At 38.4% G+C, this 22978-nt stretch overlaps 1 protein-coding gene across 1 annotated transcript in view; it reads right to left on the reverse strand.

Moving 5' to 3' along the window:
• LOC138430923 (A disintegrin and metallopeptidase domain 3-like) overlaps window positions 1-22978 on the reverse strand; it is a 118274-nt gene that overhangs the window by 41392 nt on the left and 53904 nt on the right. The window contains exon 11 of the mRNA XM_069572946.1: window positions 13980-14119. Coding sequence (XP_069429047.1) covers window positions 13980-14119 — 140 coding nt within the window. The remainder of the gene's footprint in view (window positions 1-13979; window positions 14120-22978) is intronic.

The raw sequence follows: 22978 nt of genomic DNA on the forward strand, positions 1-22978 counted from the left end.
AAGAAGGCTGAGCACTGAAGAATTGATGGTTTTGAACTGTGGTGTTTGAGAAGACTCTTGAGAGTCCCTTGGACTGCAAGGAGATCCAACCAGTCCATTCTGAAGGAGATCAACCCTGGGATTTCTTTGGAAGGAATGATGCTGAAGCTGAAACTCCAGTACTTTGGCTACCTCGTGCGAAGAGTTGACTCATTGGAAAAGACTTTGATGCTGGGAGGAATTGGGGGCAGGAGAAGAAGCAGACGACCGAGGATGAGATGGCTGGATGGCATCATGGACTCGATGGACATGAGTCTGAGTGAACTCCGGGAGTTGGTGATGAACGGGGAGGCCTGGCGAGCTGCGATTCATGGGTTCGCAAAGAGTCAGACACGACTGAGCGACTGAACTGAACTGAACTGAACTGAACATTACATATGACTTTCAGATTGTCCTAGATTTGCCTGTTGGAGGACTCCTTCAAACTGTTTTGTGTCCATAAGCATATATCCAAATTCTTTGAACATCTTTTTATATTCTGACACAAATACTCACTGCTCATTTGTATCTTGTCTATCTTAGTTCTGGAATCAGCCATATGGTGTCTCCAACTTTGTTCTTTCTCAAGGTTACCGTGGCTATTCACAGTCTATTCAAATTTTAGGATTGAGTCACTGCAGATGGTGGAGCCATGAAATTAAAAGACGCTTATTCCTTGGAAGGAAAGTTATGACCAACCTAGATAGCATATTGAAAAGCAGATACATTACTTTGCCAACAAAGGTCCATCTAGTCAAGGCTATGGTTTTTCCAGTAGTCATGTATGGATGTGAGAGTTGGACTGTGAAGAAAGCTGAGCACAATAGAATTGATGCTTTTGAACTGTGGTGTTGGAGAAGACTCTTGAGAGTCCCTTGGACTGCAAGGATATCCAATCAGTCTATTCTGAAGGAGATCAGCCCTGGGATTTCTTTGGAGGGAATGATGCTAAAGCTGAAACTCCAGTAATTTGGCCACCTCATCCGAAGAGTTGGCTCATTGGAAAAGACTGATGCTGGGAGGGATTGGAGGTGGAGGAGAAGGAGACGACAGAGGATGAGATGGCTGGATGGCATCACTGACTCGACGGACTTGAGTCTGAGTGAACTCCGGGAGTTGGTGATGGACAGGGAGGCCTGGTGTGCTGGGATTCATGGGGTCGCAAAGAGTCAGACACGATTGAGTGAGTGAACTAACTGAACTGAACTTCACGGTTTTCTACTATGTGCAAAATCATGTCTTCTGCATATAGTGACTTTTCCTTTCTGATTTAGATAACTTATCTCTACCACCTAACTGCTCTGCCTAGGACTTTCAATACCATTTGGAATAAAAGTGGCAAGATTTGCAACCTTGTCTTCTTGCCAGATGTTAGAAGGAAATCATCCATCTTTACTTTGCTTTTTTTTTGTTCTGCATATTTTTTGTTTTTGGGCACACCATGCAGCATGCAGGATCCTAGTTTCCTGACCAGAACTGAACCCATGATTTCTATAGCAGAAGCTCAGAATCTTAACCACTGGACTGCGAGGGAAGTCCCTGCACTGTTGAGTAGGATGTTAACTGTGGTTTGTCATATATAACCATATTAAGTTGAAGTACGTTCCACCATGTCTACTTTGTTAAGAGTATTTATCATAAATGAATTTGAATTTTTTCAAATATTTTTTAATTTATTGAGATGAATATATTTTTATCATTTTTTTTTGTAAATGGGGTGTAACATATTGAGTAACAGATGTTGACTCACTCCTGCACCCTTGAAACAAATCCCTCTCTTCATGTTATGTGTGTGTGCACGCCAAGTCACTTCGATCTTGGCTGACCCTTTGTGACCTCAAGGACTGAAGCCCACCAGGCTTTTCCATCCTTGGGATTCTCCAGGCAAGAATACTGGAGTGGGTTGCTATGCCTTTCTCCAGGCGATCTTCCTGACCCTGAATCAAACTCTCATCTCGTAAGTCTCCTGCATTGATAGATGGATTCTTTACCCCTAGCACTGCCATGGAAGCCCTTATCATGATACATGATCATTTTAATGTGCTGTTGAATTTTTTTAAGTTTACTTATTTTTAGTTGAAAGATAATTGCTTTACAATATTATGTTGGTTTCTGCCATATATTAACATGAATCAGCCACATATATATGTGTCCCCTCCGTCTTGAACCTCCTTCCCACCTCCCACCCCATCTCACATTTCTAGGTTGTCACAGAGCCCTGGTTTGAGCTCCCTGAGTCATACAGCAAATTCCCACTGGCTGGCTCTTTGACATATAGTAGTGAATATGTTTCCTTGCTACTCTCTCCATTTGTCCCACCCTCTCCTCGTCCCTGTTCCCTGAGACCATAATTCTGTTCTCTATGTCTGTGTCTCCATTGCTGCTCTGCAAATATGTTCATCAGTACCATCTTTCTAGATTCCATATATATATGTTAATGTATGATACTTAGTTTACTCTGACTTAATTCACTTTGTTTTAATGGCTCTACATTCATCCACCTCAATAGCACTGACTCATATGCATTCCATTTTATGGTTGAGTAATATTCATTTGTATATATGTATCACAGCTTCTTTATCTGTTCATCTGTCAGTGGGCATCTAGGTTGCTTCCATGTCCCAGCTATCAGAAATAGTGCTTCAGTGAACATTGGGGTACATGGGTCGATTTCAATTATGGCTCTCTCAAGGTATACGCGCAGTAGTGGGATTTTTGGGTCATATGGTAGTTTAATTCCTAGCTTTTTAAGGAATCTCCATACTGCCTTCTATAGCAGCTGTATTGATTTCCATTCCCACCAACAGTGGAAGAGGCTTCTCTTTTCTCCATTCCCTCTCTAGCAGTTATTATTTGTAAATATTTTTTTTGTGTTATAAAATTTTATTTTATTTTTAATTTTTAATTAATTAATTAATTTTTTATTTTGTTTATTATTTTTTAAAATTTTTCTTTTTACTTTATTTTACTTTACAATACTGTATTGGTTTTGCCATACATTGACATGAATCCACCATGGGTGTACATGAGTTCCCAAACATGAACCCCCTCCAACCTCCCACCCCAGATCTCTCTGGATCATCCCCAAGCATCTTGTATCCTGCATTGAACATAGACTGGCGATTCATTTCTTACATAATAGTATACATGTTTCAATGCCATTCTCCCAAATCATCCCACCCTCTCCCTCTCCCTCAGAGTCCAAAAGTCCACTCTACACATCTGTGTCTCTTTTGCTGTCTCGCATACAAGGTCATCATGACCATCTTTCTAAATTCCATATATATGTGTTAGTATACTGTATTGGTGTTTTTCTTTCTGGCTTACTTCACTCTGTATAATAGGCTCCAGTTTCATCTACCTCATTAGAACTGATTCAAATGTATTCTTTTTAATGGCTGAGTAATACTCCATTGTGTATATGTAGCACAGCTTTTTTATCCATTTATCGGCTGATGGGCATCTAGGTTGTTTCCATATCCTGGCTATTATAAACAGCGCTGCGATGAACATTGGGGTACACATGTCTCTTTCTATTCTGGTTTCCTTGGTGTGTATACCCAGCAGTGGGATTGCTGGGTCATAAGGCAGTTCTATGTGCAATTTTTTAAGGAATCTCCACACTGTTCTCCATAGTGGCTGTACTAGTTTGCATTCCCATCAACAGTGTAAGAGGATTCCCTTTTCTCCACACCCTCTCCAGCATTTATTGCTTGTAGGTTTTTGGGTCACAGCCATTCTGACTGGTGTGAAGTGATACCTCATTGTGGTCTTGATTTGCATTTCTCTAATAATGAGTGACGTTGAGCATCTTTTCATGTGTTTGTTAACCATCTGTATGTCTTCTTTGGAGAAATGTCTATTTAGTTCTTTGGCCCATTTTTTGATTGGGTCGTTTATTTTTCTGGAATTGAGCTGCAGGAGTTGCTTGTATATTTTTGAGATTAGTTGTTTGTCAGTTGCTTCATTTGCTATTATTTTCTCCCATTCAGAAGGCTGTCTTTTCACCTTGCTTATAGTTTCTTTTGTTGTGCAGAAGCTTTTAATTTTAATTAGATCCCATTTGTTTATTTTTGCTTTTATTTCCAGAATTCTGGGAGGTGGATCATAGAGGATCCTGCTATGATTTTTGTCGGAGAGTGTTTTGCCTATGTTCTCCTCTAGGAGTTTTATAGTTTCTGGTCTTACATTTAGATCTTTAATCCATTTTGAGTTTATTTTTGTGTGTGGTGTTAGAAAGTGATCTAGTTTCATTCTTTTACAAGTGGTTGACCAGTTTTCCCAGCACCACTTGTTAAAGAGATTGTCTTTATTCCATTGTATATTCTTGCCTCCTTTGTCAAAGATAAGGTGTCCATATGTGTGTGGATTTATCTCTGGGCTTTCTATTTTGTTCCATTGGTCTATATTTCTGTCTTTGTGCCAGGACCATACTGTCTTGATGACTGTGGCTTTGTAGTAGAGCCTGAAGTCAGGCAAGTTGATTCCTCCAGTTCCATTCTTCTTTCTCAAGATTGCTTTGGCTATTCGAGGTTTTTTGTATTTCCATACAAATCTTGAAATTATTTGTTCTAGTTCTGTGAAAAATACCGCTGGTAGCTTGATAGGGATTGTATTGAATCTGTAGATTGCTTTGGGTAGTATACTCACTTTCACTATATTGATTCTTCTGATCCATGAACATGGTATGTTTCTCCATCTATTAGTGTCCTCTTGATTTCTTTCATCAGTGTTTTATAGTTTTCTACATATAGGTCTTTAGTTTCTTTAGGTAGATATATTCCTAAGTATTTTATTCTTTTCGTTGCAATGGTGAATGGAATTGTTTCCTTAATTTCTTTTTCTTCTTTCTCATTATTAGTGTATAGGAATGCAAGGGATTTCTGTGTGTTGATTTTATACCCTGCAACTTTACTATATTCATTGATTAGCTCTCATAATTTTCTGGTGGAGTCTTTAGGGTTTTCTATGTAGAGGATCATGTCATCAGCAAACAGTGACAGTTTTACTTCTTCTTTTCCAATTTGGATTCATTTCTTTTTCTGCTCTGATTGCTGTGGCCAAAACTTCCAGAACTATGTTGAATAGTAGCAGTGAAAGTGGGCACCCTTGTCTTGCTCCTGACTTTAGGGGAAATGCTTTCAATTTTTCACCATTGAGGACAATGTTTGCTGTGGGTTTGTCATATATAGCTTTTATTATGTTGAGGTATAAGTTCATAGCAATACAGGCATACCTCAAGAAACAAGAAAAAAGTAAAAAAACCTAACTCTACACCTAAAGCAACTAGAAAAGGAAGAAATGGAGAACCCCAGAGTTAGTAGAAGGAAAGAAATCTTAAAAATTAGGGCAGAAATAAATGCAAAAGAAACAAAAGAGACCATAGCAAAAATCAACAAAACCAAAAGCTGGGCCTTCAAAAGGATAAATAAAGTTGACAAACCATTAGCCAGACTCATCAAGAAACAAAGGTAGAAAAATCAAATCAATAAAATTAGAAATGAAAATGGAGAGATCACAACAGACAACACAGAAATACAAAGGATCATAAGAGACTACTATCAGCAATTATATGCCAAGAAAATGGACAATGTGGAAGAAATGGACAGATTCTTAGAAAAGTACAACTTTCCAAAACTGAACCAGGAAGAAATAGAAAATCTTAACAGACCCATCACAAGCACGGAAATTGAAACTGTAATCAGAAATCTTCCAGCAAACAAAAGCCCAGGTCCAGATGGCTTGACAGCTGAATTCTACCAAAAATTTCGAGAGGAGCTAACACCTATCCTACTCAAACTCTTCCAGCAAATTGCAGAGGAAGGTAAACTTCCAAACTCATTCTATGAGACCACCATCACCCTAATACCAAAACCTGACAAAGATGTCACAAAAAAAAAAGAAAACTACAGGCCAATATCACTGATGAACATAGACGCAAAAATCCTCAAGAAAATTCTAGCAATCAGAATCCAACAACACATTAAAAAGACCATACACCATGACCAAGTGGGCTTTATCCCAGGGATGCAAGGATTCTTCAATATCCGCAAATCAATCAACGCAATTCACCACATTAACAAATTGAAAAATAAAAGCCATATGATTATCTCAATAGATGCAGAGAAAGCCTTTGACAAAATTCAACATCCATTTATAATATTTGTAGATTTTTGATGACAGTCCTTCTGACTAGTGTGAGGTGATATCTCACTATAGTTGTGATTTGCAGTTTTCTCATAATGAGTGATGTTGAACATCTTTTCACGTGTTTATTAGCAATCTGTATGTCTTCTTTGGAGAACAAATCAAAATATAATAATAATAATAATAGTTTTTCTCTGATCTTGGTTGTCAAGTGTCCTTTTCCTTGCTGTGAGTTACAGTCCACCTCTGCATCCCTAGGATGCCCTCCAATACTGAGCTGGTCTCTGAAACTGCTATCAGGACAGCTCAGATTCTGGCCCTACGGCTGCGTATTCTTGCCTCCAATGTCCACAGCTGCCAGAGTTAGTGTCTTCTGTTCTGTGGGAATTCTCATTGTCCCTTTATACATTTCAAAGACACAGAGTTTGCCTAGTTGAATTTTTGGCTTTAATCTGCAGCTTGTACAGGTGATAGGAAAGTTTTCAATCCACTTCCCTAGCCACAGTGCCCCTGGGGTTCAATTGTGGTTTTATCTCCACCTCTACATGTGGGTTGTCCTCAGGAGTTTGCTCCCGAGGCTGCCCTGGAGGATTGGGTTCCACTCCAGGGAGGCCCAGGTGTGGAAGTGGTGCAGCTGCTTGGATCGCAGGTGCTCTGGCAGCTCCAGGTGTGCAGGGGAGCTGGAGGTCAGGAGAGTAGGAGACATGGTTCTCTTTGGGTTTTCTCTAGCCTCTGGCAGCTCTGCAGCAGTGGGGATCTACTGTGGCAGTGGTGTGGCAGCTTGGAACACAGGGCCTCTAACAGTGCCAGGTACCCAGGGGAGCCAGAGGCCATTGGTACAGGAGATATGCGGCTACTAGGATTTTTTTCAAGCCTCTGGCACTTCTGCCTCACTGAGAATTAAGAATGGAGGTGGTGCAGCTGCTTGGATTGCAGGGACTCTGGCAGTGCCAAGTGTGCAGGGGCCCTGGCAGACTCAGGAGCAGGAGCTTTGGCACTTATAGACTTTTTCTAGCCTCAGGCAGCTGGCGCTCAAAGAGACTTTCTGGCTGGTCCTTCTCTGTTGTTCAGCATGTCAGGCACTTAAGTGCCTCCCCTGACTGGGGTCCTTCCTCTTTTGGTGTACCAGGTACTTAAAGGGCTCCCCTGGCTGGGGTCCTTCTCTATTGCTCACTGCATCAGGTACTTAAAGGCCACCCTCCCTGGGTCTTCCCCAACTGGTCAGCTGCTGGTGCTGGCATGTGGGGAGAGTGGCCACAGTGATGGCTTCCACCCCTTGCCCATGACTCAGCAGTATCGCCTTGCCTCCACAGCTGTCTGGCCTTTTCCACCACAATCTCCTCCCTGACGTCCCCTCAAGTTGTTTCCCCATAGTCAACAACAGACCTTACCCTGAGACTGCTCTCCAGTCTATAGGCTCCAGCTCCCAGCTGCCACACATTCCAGGAGACTTGTGTCCTTGTCCAGGGAAGGGAGGGGCTGCCCCAAGGATTGTCTGTGTGGTTCTCATTCCATTCAGACTGTCATAGATCAGCTGCTGCATTCTCCTGCAGCCTCCACTGTCCCAACATACTACCCTGCTGTGAGGATCTGACTGATGCTTCAGTTCCCTTATACCCTGGATGCAGGCTCAGTCTTTATCACTCTCCTCTTTCCTTTGTCCTGCCAATTTTTGCATCAATCTATACATTCCTTTTCAGTGGTCAGGGACTCCTGCCCACTTTCAACTGGTGTTCTGAGAGAACTTCTGCAACTGAAGATGTATTCCTGATGCATCATCCATGGAGAGAGATGTACTCCACACCCACATACTCCTCCAACACCTTACCTATGGCTGTGTACTGTTGAATTTGGCTTGCTAATATTTTGCTGAAGACTTTTGCATCAAAATTCATCAAAACCATAACATTTCTTTTATTTTTCTTCGTGCTATTCTTGTTTGTTTCAGTATGAAAACAGTGCTGGCCTCATAAAATATTGATTGAAAAATTTCCCTCCTCTTCTATTTTTCAGAAGAGTTTGAAGATTTATAGGAATTCTTCTTGAATGTTTTGTATAGCTCATCAGGGAAACTAGTGGTCTTGGACTTTTGGTTGCTGGAAGCTTTTTGATTCCTGATTCAGTCTTCAAGTTTTGTATTTCTTTATGATTCAGTATTGGAAGGTTCTATGTTCTTAGATTATTATTCATTTCTCTTAGATTTTCCAAATTGTTCATGTATACTTGTTTATAATAGTCTCTTATAATCTTTTGTTTTATGTAGTATTAGCTGCAACATATTGTCTTTAATTTTTAATTTTTAAAATTTGAATCTTTTTTCTCTTTTTTTTTTGAAGAGTTTTGAGCTAAAAGTTTGTTAATCTTGTTTATTTTCTCAGAGGATGATTTCTTGGCTTCACTGATCTTTTTCTATTACCTTTTTAGTCTCTATTTCATTTATTTTCACTGTGACTTTTGATACTTCCTTTCATCTACTAACTTGGACTTCATTTGTTCTTCTTTTTTCTAGTATAGACTAGAATTTTTTTTTTTTTAGCTTTTCCTTGAAATCGTGATTTATCACCGTAAACTTCTACTTACAACTGCTTTGTCTGCATGGCATAAATTTCAGTATGTTGCATTTCCATTTTTGTTGCTCTCAAGGTTCCTTTTTGAGTTTTATTTCTTTGTTGGCACACAGTTATTTAGTGGCACCTTGTTTAGTCTTCACATATTATTGATTTTTCCCATTTTCTTCTTTTAATTTATGTCCAGGTTAATATTATTTGGTTTAGTAAAGATGTTGAATATGGTTTTGAAATTCTTTAATTGGTTGAAACTTGTTTTGTGGTCTAATATATGATCTATTCAGGAGAATGCTTCAAATACATTTGAGAAGAATGTGAGTTCTATTTCTGTTGGGTGGAATGTTCTGTAATATGGGTCAATCTATCAGGCCTAAGGTTTCATTACAGCCAATGTTTCTTTTTTGACATTCTGCCTGGATGGTCTATCTGATGAAATACATAGGTACTTAAAGTTTCCTACTATTATTATATTACTGACTGTTTCTCCTTTTATTCCTGTCCATATTTGCTTAAAGTATTTAGTTGATTCTGTGTTGAGTGGAGGCTTCCCTGTGACTCATTGGTAAAGAATCTGTCTGCCAAGCAGGAGACGTGGGTTTGATCCCTGGGTCAGGAGGATACCCTGGAGAAGGAAATGGCAACCTATTCCAGTATTCTAGTCTGGGAAATCCCATGGACAGAGGAGCCTGGTGGGCTATAGTCTATGAGGCTGCAAAAGAGTTGGACATGAGTTTGCAACTAAACAATGAAACAATAAAAACAACAAATGTTGAGTGTATACATATTAATAAATGTTATTTCTTCTTACTGTATTGTTCCTGATATCAATAAGCAGTACCCTTCTTTATCTCTTACTATCAGTATTTGTTTTAAAGTCCATTTTATCTGATATTAGTATAGTCACTCCAGCTTTCTTAGGGTTTCTATTTACATGGAATATCTTTTTCCATCTTTTCACTTTTAGTTTGTGTGTCCTTACATCTGCCTGGAATCACTTGTAGGTATGAGAGTGGTGGGTCTTGCTTTTCATTCATCACCCATCCTGTCTTTTGAGTGGAAAATTTGATACATTTGCTTTAAAAGTGATTATTGATGCATGGACTTATGGTCATTCTGCTCCTTCTTTTCTGGCCACTGTGTAGTTCCTCTGATGCTTTGCTCTGCTCTTGCTCTCTTCCTGCATTCCTTCTTTTATGTTTTTCTCTTTTGTGCTTCCACTTTTTTATTTGGTTATGGATTTGGTTTGATTTTTGTTTTGTTTTTGTTTTATGGTTACCATGAGGCTTGCACATAACAATATATATATATCTCACAGTCTAAGTAGATAACAAAGATTTGAATGCACTCTATATTTTGACTTTATTTTCCTCAACAGGTTTTATGCTTTGTATGACATTTCACAACTTTTAATGTTACATATAGCTTATCACAATATTATAGTTATAATTTTCATGACTCTTGACTTTTATGCAAACCATGTTACCTTTAATTACCTGCTTTGAAAGTGAAAGTGAAAGCCACTCATTCATGTCTGTCTCTTTGCAACGCTGTGGACTATATAGTCCATGCAATTCTCCAGGTCAGAATACTGGAGTGGGTAGCCATTCCCTTCTCCAGGGGATCTTCCCAACCCAGGGATCAAACCCAGGTCTCTCACATTGTAGGCAGATTCTTTACCAGTTTAGACACAAGGGAAGCCCAATTGCCTACTTTGTTCATTCAATTATTCTGAATTTCAGTATATATTTACTTTTACCATTGAGACTTACACTTATTATGTTTTCCTTTTACTAATTAGTACCTCTTCTAAACTTTAAAGAACTTCATTTACTATTTCTACTAAGGTTGGACTAATGGTGTTAAACTCCTTTAGATTTTGCATGTCTGTAAAACTCTCATCTCTTCTCTTCAATTCTGAATGACAGCTTTGCTTGGTAAAAGTAGTCTTTTTCTTTCAGCATTGTGAATTTACCATATCACTACCTACTGGCCTGCAATGTGACTGTTGTCAAAGCTCCTCATGTTCTTATAACAGGTTCCTTTGTATGTAACAAGCTGCTGCTTCTAAGACGCTTCCTGTCTTTAATGTTTGATGTTTTAATTATGTTTCTTGGTGTGGGTCTCATTGAATTTATTTTATTTACAATTCTGGGCTCTTTAAATCTGGATGTCTGTCTCCTTTCCCAAGTTAGGGAACAATTTAGCCATTATTTCTTAAAAAAAGTTTTCTGTCCCTTTCTCACTTTTCTGGAACTTATATAATGTGATTATTGGTCCACATGATGTTGTCTTATAATTCCCTTACCTTAATGTTTGTGCAGTCATTTTTCCTTTTGCTGAGTTTGTTAATCCTTTTTATGCTTTTTTTAGTTTATCACTACAATAGTCTATTGTATATTTCAGTTCAGTTTTGCATTCTTCAGTCCTCTGACTTCCATGCAGTATTTCTTTATCTTTCCTGTGGTTTTATGTTCTCACATTGTTCATCCAGTCTTCTCCTTATCTTGGTGAGCATCTTTCAGTATATTATTTTGAATTCTTTACTGGGTAATTAATTTATATCCCATTTGACTATGGTCATTTTATGATATATTATCTTATTCTTTTGTTTGGAATCTATTCTGTTGTTTCTGCATTTAACTTAATTGTCTCTTGTTTATCTAACTCTAGACAAAACAGTCATCTCTCCCAGTCTTGAAAGAGTGGTGATAAACAAGATGAATCTAGTCATTTTAAGATGATACTAGATTTTGCTTTTCTTTGAAAATTTTCATATTGTCCAAGCATCAGCAAATTTCATTATCAGTGTCTTTGAGTTGTTAAGGGTATGATCAGATCTGTCAATGTCCTAAAATGAAGGACCTGACCTAGCACCTAAGATTGAGATGATTGGAAACCCGACCTTCAGTTAGCAGCCTTTAAAGTATGCAAATTACACACGCCTCTGAGTGTAAGCGTACGTTCCGCAGGTCAACAGAGGAAAGCAATATAGAGAAGAATGATGGGTGGCATTCTCAAAATTTGGGGTGCTTTCTTCAGGAACTGGAGAAAGCAAATGGGAGGGTGACATTAGGGACACTGGGCTCTGTTTGTTGAGAGAATCACCAAAGGCTGTAAGATGTGTGCCAAACAGGAAATTTCCCTTTCAGACAAAATCTCCTGAACATGGTAATAGGCCACTTTCACAGGAAGTCTGGTGTGTGTTTCAATCTCCTCTCTGTGCAGTGCCCTGGGGAGACAGCTGGCCAAGAACTTACCTCTTCACTTGTGATTATTAGAGTCCCATGGGACCCAGCAAGCAAGTCCCTCTGACCAGAGCTTTCTCATCTCCCTTTCCCTCAAACTTACAAAACTGCTGTATACTATGAGAATCATCATTTACCAAATACCATTGGCAAAGCTGCCCCAATCTTTGCTCAAAATTTGCTCCAGTCTTTGCTCAAAACCTATCACCCTGCACATTTAGCAAGAGTTACCATAAATCTCTAAAGTAAAGGGTCCAGAGATAAGAAAGGAAGCAACAAAGAAATGAAAAAAAGTAAACAAACAAACAGAAATAATAAAAGAAAGAAAGAAATAGCTGGGTCCAGGATGGTGAGCAATCAGAACTCCAAGAGACTGTGAGTCTCATTATATGTTTATTTTATTACCTAGAGTGTTAAATGACACACATACCAGTGCCCATAAATGGGCATTATTGTTCAAAAAGGATTGATAAATGTAGGCACCCCACTCCTTTGAAAAAGCCCTGCCTCTTTCCTGGAGGACTAATGCATATGCTTCTGTATCACTAGCCTCACTCTTCCTTCCTTCGTCTTTACTTTTTAAGAGTAAATCCCTATCACCACGTGGGTGAGAAGGTCATCTGTGAACTTCCTCATTCTTTGTCCATTGAAGAAATTTTACCTGTTGAGGTATCTCAGCTTCTGTTTCATTACTCTGCTTCTTGAATAAAGCAAAACAAGAACCGTCCCCTGTCCAGGCAGAGAAGCTAGGGTCCATAGGACTTAATTCAGTAACAGTATTACCTTATTGTTATTCTGTGTGAAATTTTTAACATTCATGTTACAAAACATATTTTATTATCCATGCTGCATAAATCTATTAAAATGTATTTTGTTACATTTATCATAAAATCCCAATTTCTGCATCATGATTGCTTGCTTAGCTCATTTCCTACATTTTCTAGTCCTTCCTGGACCTCTTTCTCTGAATCATGATTCTTTAACCTGATTGTATTTTACCATCTTTAAAAAAATATTCTATGCTTTTAATATTCTTCCATATAATTTCAGTCATTTCTTTTGGTTTGTTTTATCCTTTCCAGTCTTTTGAGTTTTAAACATTTCTTCATATCCATGTATCACTTCACTGTCTTTCCCTGAAAAGTTTTCCACAAGTTCTTCATGTGACCAGACTTCTTTCTTCTCTTTCAGGTTCCAACATGAGTTTGTCTCATAGAAAGCTTCCTGCTGCTGCTGCTGCTAAATCGCTTCAGTTGTGTCCGACTCTGCAACCCCATAGACGGCAGCCCAACAGGCTCCCCCGTCCCTGGGATTCTCCAGGCAAGAACACTGGAGTGGGTTGACATTTTCTTCTCCAATGCATGAAAGTGAAAAGTGAAAGGGAAGTCGCTCAGTCGTGTCCGACTCTAGCGACCTCATGGACTGTAGCCTACCAGGCTCCTCCGCCTGGGATTTTCCAGGCAAGAGTACTGGAGTGGGGTGCCATTGCCTTCTCCAACAAAGATTCCTAGACCCTCCTTTTTTGTCATAAAGTTTCTCTTCTCCATGTATTCCCTATTTATTTTCTCTAGGCACTTAATGTAAATCATTTAAATTTTGCTGATTCTCATGTTGACTTTAAAATTCTGTCCCTGATAGACTAATATAAAATATATAACACTTTTCTATCTTGTTAATCATTCACATGATAGACTAACACAATTCTTGTAACTGTACATGCTAAATTTTTTTTGATAGGATGAATAAATCTCACATCAAGATTCCAGTGCTTCACAAGAACTCATCATCAAAGACTTGATACTACATACAGCGCTGAACATAGAAACAAGAAGCACATTTTCTACAATATCAAATACTTATTCCTTTTAATAAACATTAAAATAATTCATAGGTATTTAGTAAAAATCCTTTTATCTATGTTATATCAAATATATTGTACATCAAGAAATGCTATAAATATCTCCCAAAAGAAGACAAAGTTTTGATAAAAGTCACATCTTACATTGCTTCAGGATTCATTATGCATGCAATTCCTGGACAGGAACATTCGTAGATGTTATTATTATACTTTAATCCCAGCATAATTCCAAGTAATTGCGCGAAAAGAACTGAAAATGCCTCTAAAGTTATCATCTTTGAATACTAAATGAAATAAAAAACAGAATGGTTGTTCAAGTTATTTTTTTCAATCCCTGTTTTTTTCATGTAATTGTGGCTATATTATCTAAATGCAAATACTAATTTAATAAACTTTTATATAAAGCTCATTATTTTCTTAAGAACATTGGCAAAGTTAAATTTTGTTATTCTTTTAGGATAATAGTACTCTCAATACAAATGGCATTCATATATAAACAATACTATCAATAATATATGTTTTCATTACATGTTACTGATTTAATTATAATAAACCAGAAAAATATTCTGAGACGATTCATCATTGTTTCAGTAACTACAACACTTTTATTTAAACACTTTGAAAATACACAGATTCTTAAGAGTTTAACTGACAGTCAGTTTTAATGTCAGAAATAGTTGTAGGATAAAATCAATGTTTTCCTAAAGGAAAAATATTAGCATTAAAAAATAAAACTTGAGTAGTGATGAAAGCAACACACAAAGCCCTGGTTGGTAATCAATGATGTTTTTAACTATCTCCATAGTTTTGCCTTTTCCAGAGTGTAATAGATTTGAAATGATACAGTGTGTAGACTTTTCAAACTGGCTTCTTTTACTAACCACTATGCATTGAAAATTCCTCCATGTCTTTATATTGCTTGATGACTAATTTTTTGAATACTGAATAAAATTTTTCTTTGTGTCTCAACTTGTTTCTTTATCTACTCATGTATTAAAGAACGTGTTGTGTGCTTTTAATTTCTGGCAATTATAAATAGAGTTGCTATATGCAATCAGGCCCAACTTTCTATGGATACAAGTTTTCAGTGAAATTTTCTACATGGTATAGGGGATAACTAATGGATCATGAAGTAAGGCAATGTGAATTTTATAAGAGATCACCAAACTGTCTAAACTCTAATTCATCAACATGAATGACAGTTCCTATTGCTATAAGTCCTCACAATATTTGGTGTCATCAGTTTTGCACATGGGCACAAAACTGAATAAGAACAGCAAGTTAAATTCTTGCCTTGTTCCAAATCTTAGTGGGAAGCACTTCATCTCTAAACATTAAATTTGATGTACATTCTATTTTTTTCTAAATGATCTTTGTGAAGTTCTAGTGTGCTGCTCTTACAATTTTGGTGAGTTTAATCATAAAAGGTCTTAAAATTGCCAAATGCATTCTCTGCATCTATTGATATAATAAAATAATTTTCCATTTTAGTGTAATGATAGAATCAACTAACTTAATTGGCCTTACATAATTACCTATCCTTAAGTATCTGAAGTATCTTAAAACCATTATATCAACCACTGTAGGCAGGAATCCCTTAGAAGAAATGGAGTAGCCATCATGGTCAACAAAAGAGTCTGAAATGAAGTACTTGGATGCAATCTCAAAAATGACAGAATGATCTCTGTTCATTTCCAAGGCAAACCATCCAATATCACAGTTATCAAAGTCTATGCCCCAACCAATAAAGCTGAAGAAGCTGAAGTTGAATGGTTCTATGAAGACTTACAAGATCTTTTAGAACTAACACCCCCAAAAGATGACCCTTTCATTATAGGGGACTGGAATGCAAAAGTAGGAAGTCAAGAAACACCTGGAGTAACAGGCAAATTTGGCCTTGGAATGCAGAATGAAGCATGGCAAAGGCTAATAAAGATTTGCCAAGAGAACACACTGGTCATAGCAAACACCCTCTTCCAACAACACAAGAGAAGACTCTACACATGGACATCACCAGATGGTCAACACTGAAATCAGATTGATTATATTCTTTGCAGCTAAAGATGGAGAAGCTCTATACAGTCAGCAAAAACAAGATTGGGGGCTGACTGTGTCTCACGTCATGAGCTCTTTATTGCCAAATTTAGACTTAAATTGAAGAAAGTAGGGAAAACCACTAGACCATTCAGGTATGACCTAAATCAAATTCCTTACGATTATACAGTAGAATTGAGAAATAGATTTAAGGGACTAGATCTGATAGATAGAGTGCCTGATGAACTATGGAATGAGGTTCGTGACATTGTACAGGAGACAGGGATCAAGACCATCCCCATGGGAAAGAAATGCAAAAAAGCAAAATGGCTGTCTGAGAAGGCTGTGAAAAGAAGAGAAGTGAAAAGCAAAGGAGAAAAGGAAAGATATAAGCATCTGAATGCAGAGTTCCCAAGAATAGCAGGAAGAGATAAGAAAGCCTTCCCCAGCGATCAATGCAAAGAAATTGAGGAAAACAACAGAATGGGAAAGACTAGAGATCTTTTCAAGAAAATTAGAGATACCAAGGGAACATTTCATGCAAAGATGGGCTTGATAAAGGACAAAAATGGTATGGACCTTACAGAAGCAGAAGATATTAAGAAGAGATGGCAAGAATACACAGAAGAACTGTACAAAAAAGATCTCGACCAAGATAATCACGATGGTGTGATCACTAACCTAGAGCCAGACATCCTGGAATGTGAAGTCAATGGGCCTTAGCAAGCATCACTGTGAACAAAGCTAGTGGAGGTGATGGAATTCCAGTTGAGCTATTTCAAATCCTGAAAGATGATGCTGTGAAAGTGCTGCACTCAATATGCCAGCAAATTTGGAAAACTCAGCAGTTGCCACAGGACTGGAAAAGGTCCATTTTCATACCAATCCCCAAAAAAGGCAATGCCAAAGAATGCTCAAACTACCGCACAATTGTACTCAGCTCACATGCTAGTAAAGTAATGCTCAAAATTCTCCAAGCCAGGCTTCAGCAATATGTGAACTGTGAAATTCCAGATATTCAAGCTGGTTTTAGAAAGGCAGAGGAACCAACAGTCAAATTGCCAACATCTGCTGAATCATTTAAAAAGCAAAAGAGTTCCAGAAAAGCATCTATTTCTGTTCTTTTGACTATGCCAAAGCCGTTGACTGTATGGATCACAATAAACTGTGGAAAGTTCTGAAAGAGATGGGAATACCAGACCGCCTGACCTGCCTGTTGAGAAACCTGTATGCAGGTCAGGAAGCAACAGTTAGAACTGGACATGGAACAACAGACTGGTTCCAAATAGGAAAAGGAGTGTGCCATGGGCGGAGTTCCTCACGCTGGCCCCCGGCAATGCCAAGGCATGATCAAGCCTCAGAGGTGCATCAAGGCTGTATACTGTCACCCTGCTCATTTAACTTATATGCAGAGTACATCATGAGAAACACTGGGTTGGAAGAAGCACAAGCTGGAATCAAGATTGCTGGGAGAAATATCAATATGCTCAGATAAGCAGATAACACCACCCTTATGGCAGAAAGTGAAGAGGAACCAAAAAGCCTCTTGATGATAGTGAAAGAGGAGGGTGAAAAAGTTGGCTTAAAGCTCAACATTCAGAAAATGAAGATCATGGCATCTGGTCCCATCACTTCATGGGAAATAGTTGGGAAAACAGTGGAAACAGTGTCAGATGTTATTTTTTGGGCTCCAAAATCACTGCAGATGGTGATGAAATTACAATGAAATTAAAGACGTTTACTCCTTGGAAGTAAAGTTATGACCAACCTAGATAGCATATTGAAAAGCAGAGCCATTACTTTGCCAACTAAGGTCCGTCTAGTCAAAGCTATGGTTTTTCCGGTGGTCATGTATGGATGTGAGAGTTGGACTGTGAAGAACACTGAGCACCGTAGAATTGATGCTTTTGAACTGTGGTGTTCGAGAAGACTCTTGAGAGTCGCTTGGAGTGCAAGGAGATCCAACCAGTCCATTCTGAAGGAGATCAGCACTAGGATTTCTTTGGAAGGAATGATGCTAAAGCTGGAACTCCAGTTCTTTGGCCACCTTACGTGAAGAGTTGACTCACTGGAAAAGACTCTGATGCTGGGAGGGATTGGGGGCAGGAGGAAAAGGGGACGACGGAGGATGAGATGGCTGGATGGCATCACCGACTCGATGGCGTGAGTCTGAGTGAACTCTGGGAGTTGGTGATGGACAGGGAGGCCTCTCATGCTGCGATTCATGGGGTCACAAAGAGTCGGACACGACTGAGTGACCAAACTGAACTGAACTGAAGTATCTGAAAATATCAGAAATAAATATTGATAGAGTAATAAAATATTAAAAAAATAACCCTGGTTACATATCAACGCAAACAATAAACTTAAAAATTTACTGAGGGTAATTAAAAGGACACTTTGTCAGGCAAAGGAAGCAATCAGAAATGAAGACAAGTCAAATGAAACAATTTTTTTCACAGAAGTGAAAAACAAAAGCAAAATGTAGAAAAGAAGATTGTGACCAAATAACCACCATATGCACTATGGGTGTCTCAGGAAGAAAGAGAGAAAGGGAAAGAGAGATTATTCAAGAAAATCAGTGTCACAAATGTTAGGAATCTGAGCACATGCAGATTTAAGAAGCTTAAGGAACTCAAACTAGGAAAATCCAAAGGGACCCTACAAAGAAAATCACAACTAGCTGTTGAACAAACATCAACAGGAGGATGATGGAACCAACAAAAATGGATACTCCATGTCCAGAGACAGAGGAGTTTTCTCTTGTTGATTGTTGTGTTTTGTTTGTTTTGATTTTTCAAACAAGATGTTAGGAAGAGCTCAATCATGACAAAACGAAATCCCATATCCAGCTGATGCTTGGTGACCCACAAACTGGAGAGAAACAATACCAAAGAAGTTCTCCCATTGCTGTGAAGGTTCTGAACCCCATGTCAAGCTTCACAACCCAGGGATCTAGCCAAGTGACTAGGAATCCCCAAGAAATCTGACTTTGAAGGAGAGCAGGATTTGACTGCAGGACTTGCACAGGACTGGGGCAAACAGAGACTCTATTCTTGCAGGGCACAAACAAAACCTTGTGTGCAACAAGACCCAGGGGAGAGGAGCAGTGACCACATAGGTGACTGAATCAGACCTACCAGCTAGGTTTGGAAAGTTTTCTGCTGAGATATGGGTTGGCAGTGGCTCATTGCTGGGACAGGGACATTTGAAGCAGCAGTTCTAGGAGGTGCACCTTGGCAAGAGTCTTCTTGGAGGTCACCATTTGCCCTATCATAGAGCCTGTAGGTTCCTGGCCTACATCACCTCAGGCCAAACAACTAGCAAAGAGGGAGCACAGGCTCATCCATCAGAAGACAACCGGATCAAAGTGTAACCAAGCACGGCCCTACCCATCACAGCAAGACTCAGTTTTTCACACCACCAATTCCTCCCATCAGTTCCTTCCTCAACAACCTGAGGGCAGACAGAAGAAGAAAGTAGAACTGCAATCCCACAGCTTCCAGAAGAAAAGTCACAACCACAGAAAGAATCAAAGTGAAAATGCTGAGGATTACATCTCTAGATGAAGGAAAAGATGAAATCCCAGAAACACAACTAAATGAAGTAGAGATAGGTAGCCTTCCAGAAAAAGAATTCAGGACAACTATATTGAAGATGACTCAAGATCTCAGAAAAAAGAATGAAGAATATGCAAGAAATGTTTACCAAAGACCTACCTAGAAGAACTAAAGAATAAACAAAGATGAACAATACCATAGAAGCAATCAACAGCAGAATTAACTGAGACAGAAGATCGGATTAGGGCTCTGGAAGACAAAATGGTGGAAATCAGTGATGCAAATCAGAACATAGAAAAAAAGAATGAAAAGAAATGCAGACAGCCTCAAGAGTCCTCTGGGGCAACATCAAATGCACCAACATCATGTTACAGGGATCACAGAAGGAGAAAAGAAAAAGCTACCTAAGAAAACATTTGAAGAGATAGTAGCTGAAAATTTCCATAACATAGGAAAGGAAACAGTTAACCAAGTCAAAGAAGCAAAGAGAGCCCCAGGCAGGATAAACCCAAAGAGGAATACACTGAGACACATAATAATCAAACTAACAAAGATAATATATTAAAAGCAACTATGGAAAGTGACAAATAACATACAAGCAAACTCCCTTACGGTTATCAGCTGATTTCTGAACAGAAACTCTACAAGCCAAAAGTCAATGGAAAAGTATATTTAAAGCGATGAAGAGGAAAAAACTAAAACCAAGAATCCTCTACCTAGCAAGACTCTAGGTTCAGGTTTGATGGAGAAATCAAAAGGTTTACAGCCAAGGAAAACATAAGATAATTCAGCACCACAAAACCAGCTTTACAATAAATGCTGAAGGAACTTCTCTAGGCAGGAAACACAAGGGAAGGAAAAGATCTAGAAAAGATAAGCCCAAATGGTAATAGGATAATACATGTTGATAATTACCTTAAATGTAAATGGATCAAATGCATCAACCAAAAGACAAAGATTGCTTGAGTGGATACAAAAATAAGACTTGTATATATGCTATCTACAGGAGACCCTTGTCAGAGCTAGGGAAACTTACAGACTGAAAGTAAGGGAATGGTATTCCACACAAATAGAAATTTAAAAAAAGCTGGGGAAGGAATGATATTTTCAGAAAAATAGACTTTAAAATCAAGACTGTTATAAGAGACAAAGAAGGACCTTATACAATAATCAAGGGTTCGATTCCAAAAAAAGATATAACAATTATAAATATGTACCCACCCAACTTAGGAGCACCTGAACATGTAAGGCAAATAAAAACAACCATAAAGGAAGAAATTGACTGTAACACAATAATTGTGGGGGGCTTTTACACCCTTCTTTCCTCAGGGGACAGATAACGCCTGTAGCAAACTAATAAGGAAACAAAGGCTTTCAATTCCAATACACATCAGATCAGTAGGACTTAACTGATATTTCTAGAACATCCCATCCAAAAGCAACAGACTACACATTCCTCCCAAGTGCACAGGGAACATCCTCCAGGAACAACCACATGCTGGGCCATAAGGTGAGCTTTGGTAAATATAAAAAAACTGATGTCACATTAAGCATCTTTTCTGATCAAAATGCTATGAGATTAGAATTAATCTACAATATAAATCTATTTAAAAAAACGGCAACATGTGACAGCTAAACAATATGCTACTAAACAACCAATGGATCACTAAAAAAATCAAAGACAAAATAAAAAATTACCTAGGGACAAATGAAAATGAAAGCACAATTGTCCAAAACCTATGGGATCAGTTACAAGCAGTTCTGAGAGGGAAGTTTATAGAAATTCTACCTCAAAAAATAAGATAAAACAATGTAAGCTTAAACCTAAAACAAATAGATAAAGAAGAATAAATGGAACCTAAATTTAGTAGAAGGAAGAGAATCATGAAGATAACAGCAGAAATAAATGAGATATAGACAAAGAAAACAACTGTGAATATCAATGAAACTAAAAGCTGCTGATTTGAAAAGATAAAACTAAATTGAAAAATCTTAAACCAGACACATCAGGAAAAAAAGTGAGAGGACTCAAAACGATATAATTAGAAATGAAAAAAGGGAAGATACAACTGACTCCACAGGAATACAAAGGATCATAAATGGAAAACATGGATGAAATGACAAATTCTTAGACAGCTCCCTAACACTGAACCAGGAAGCAACAGAAAATAGGAACAGATGAATCACAAGCACTGAAATTGAAACTATGATTAAAAACTTCCAACAAACAAAAGTACATGACCTGATGGCTTCACAGGTAAATTCTATCAAACATTTAGAGAAGTTAACACTTATCCCCTGAAACAGTTCCAAAAATTGTAGAGGAAGGAAAACTTCCAAACTCATTCTATGAGCCCACTATCACCCTGATACCAGACAAAGATATCACAAAAAACAAAATTACAGGCCAATATCGCTGATGAGTACAGATTCAAAAATCCTCCAAAATACTATCAGTTCAAATCCAACAATACGTTAGAAAGATCATTCACCATGATCAAGTGGGATTCATCCAAGGGATGGAAGGATTTTTCAATATATACAAATTAATCAATGTGATACATCACATCAACAAATTGAAGAATAAAGACCAATGATAATCCAATAAATGCAAAAAATCTTTTGATAAAATTTAGCAATATTTATGATAACAGCTCTCCAGAACCTGGGCAGAGTGGGAACGTACCTCAACATAATAATGACCATATATGACAAACCTACAGCTAACATCATACTTAACTGTGAAAAGCTGAAAGCATTTCCTCTACGATCAGGGAAAAGACAAGGATGTCCGCTCTCACCATATATATTCAACATAGCTTTGGAAGTCCTCAGTTCAGTTCAGTTCTGTCTCTCAGTCGTGTCTGACTCTTTGTGACCCCATGAATTGCAGCACACCAGGCCTCCCTGTCCATCACCATCTCCTGGAGTTCACTCAAACTCGAGTCGGTGATGCCATCTCATCCTCTGTCGTCCCCTTTTCCTCCTCCCCGCAATCCCTCCCAGCATCAGTCTTTTCCAGTGAGTCAGCTCTTCGCATGAGGTGGCCAAAGTACTGGAGTTTCACCTTTAGCATCATTCCTTCCACAGAACACCCAGGGCTGATCCCCTTCAGAATGGACTGGTTGGATCTCCTTGCAGTCTAAGAGACTCTCAAGAGTCTTCTCCAACACCACAGTTCAAAAGCATCAATTCTTCAGCAATCAGCTTTCTTCACAGTCCAACTCTCACATCCATACATGACCACTGGAAAAATCATACCTTGACTAGACGGACCTTAGTTGGCAAAGTAATGGCTCTGCTTTTGAATATGCTATCTAGGTTGGTCATAACTTTCCTTCCAAGGAGTAAGTGTCTTTTAATTTCATGGCTGCAATCACCATCTGCAGTGATTTTGGAGCCCCCAAAATAAAGCATGACACTATTTCCAGCGTTTCCCCATCTCTTTGCCATGAAGTCATGGGACATGATGCCATGATAGTCCTAACTACAGGTATAAGAAAAGAAAATAAGGTAAAGGGAATCCGAACTGGAAAAGAAGAAGTTAAA

This window comes from Ovis canadensis, chromosome 26, assembly GCF_042477335.2.
Source record: "Ovis canadensis isolate MfBH-ARS-UI-01 breed Bighorn chromosome 26, ARS-UI_OviCan_v2, whole genome shotgun sequence".
Lineage (NCBI taxonomy): Eukaryota > Metazoa > Chordata > Mammalia > Artiodactyla > Bovidae > Ovis > Ovis canadensis.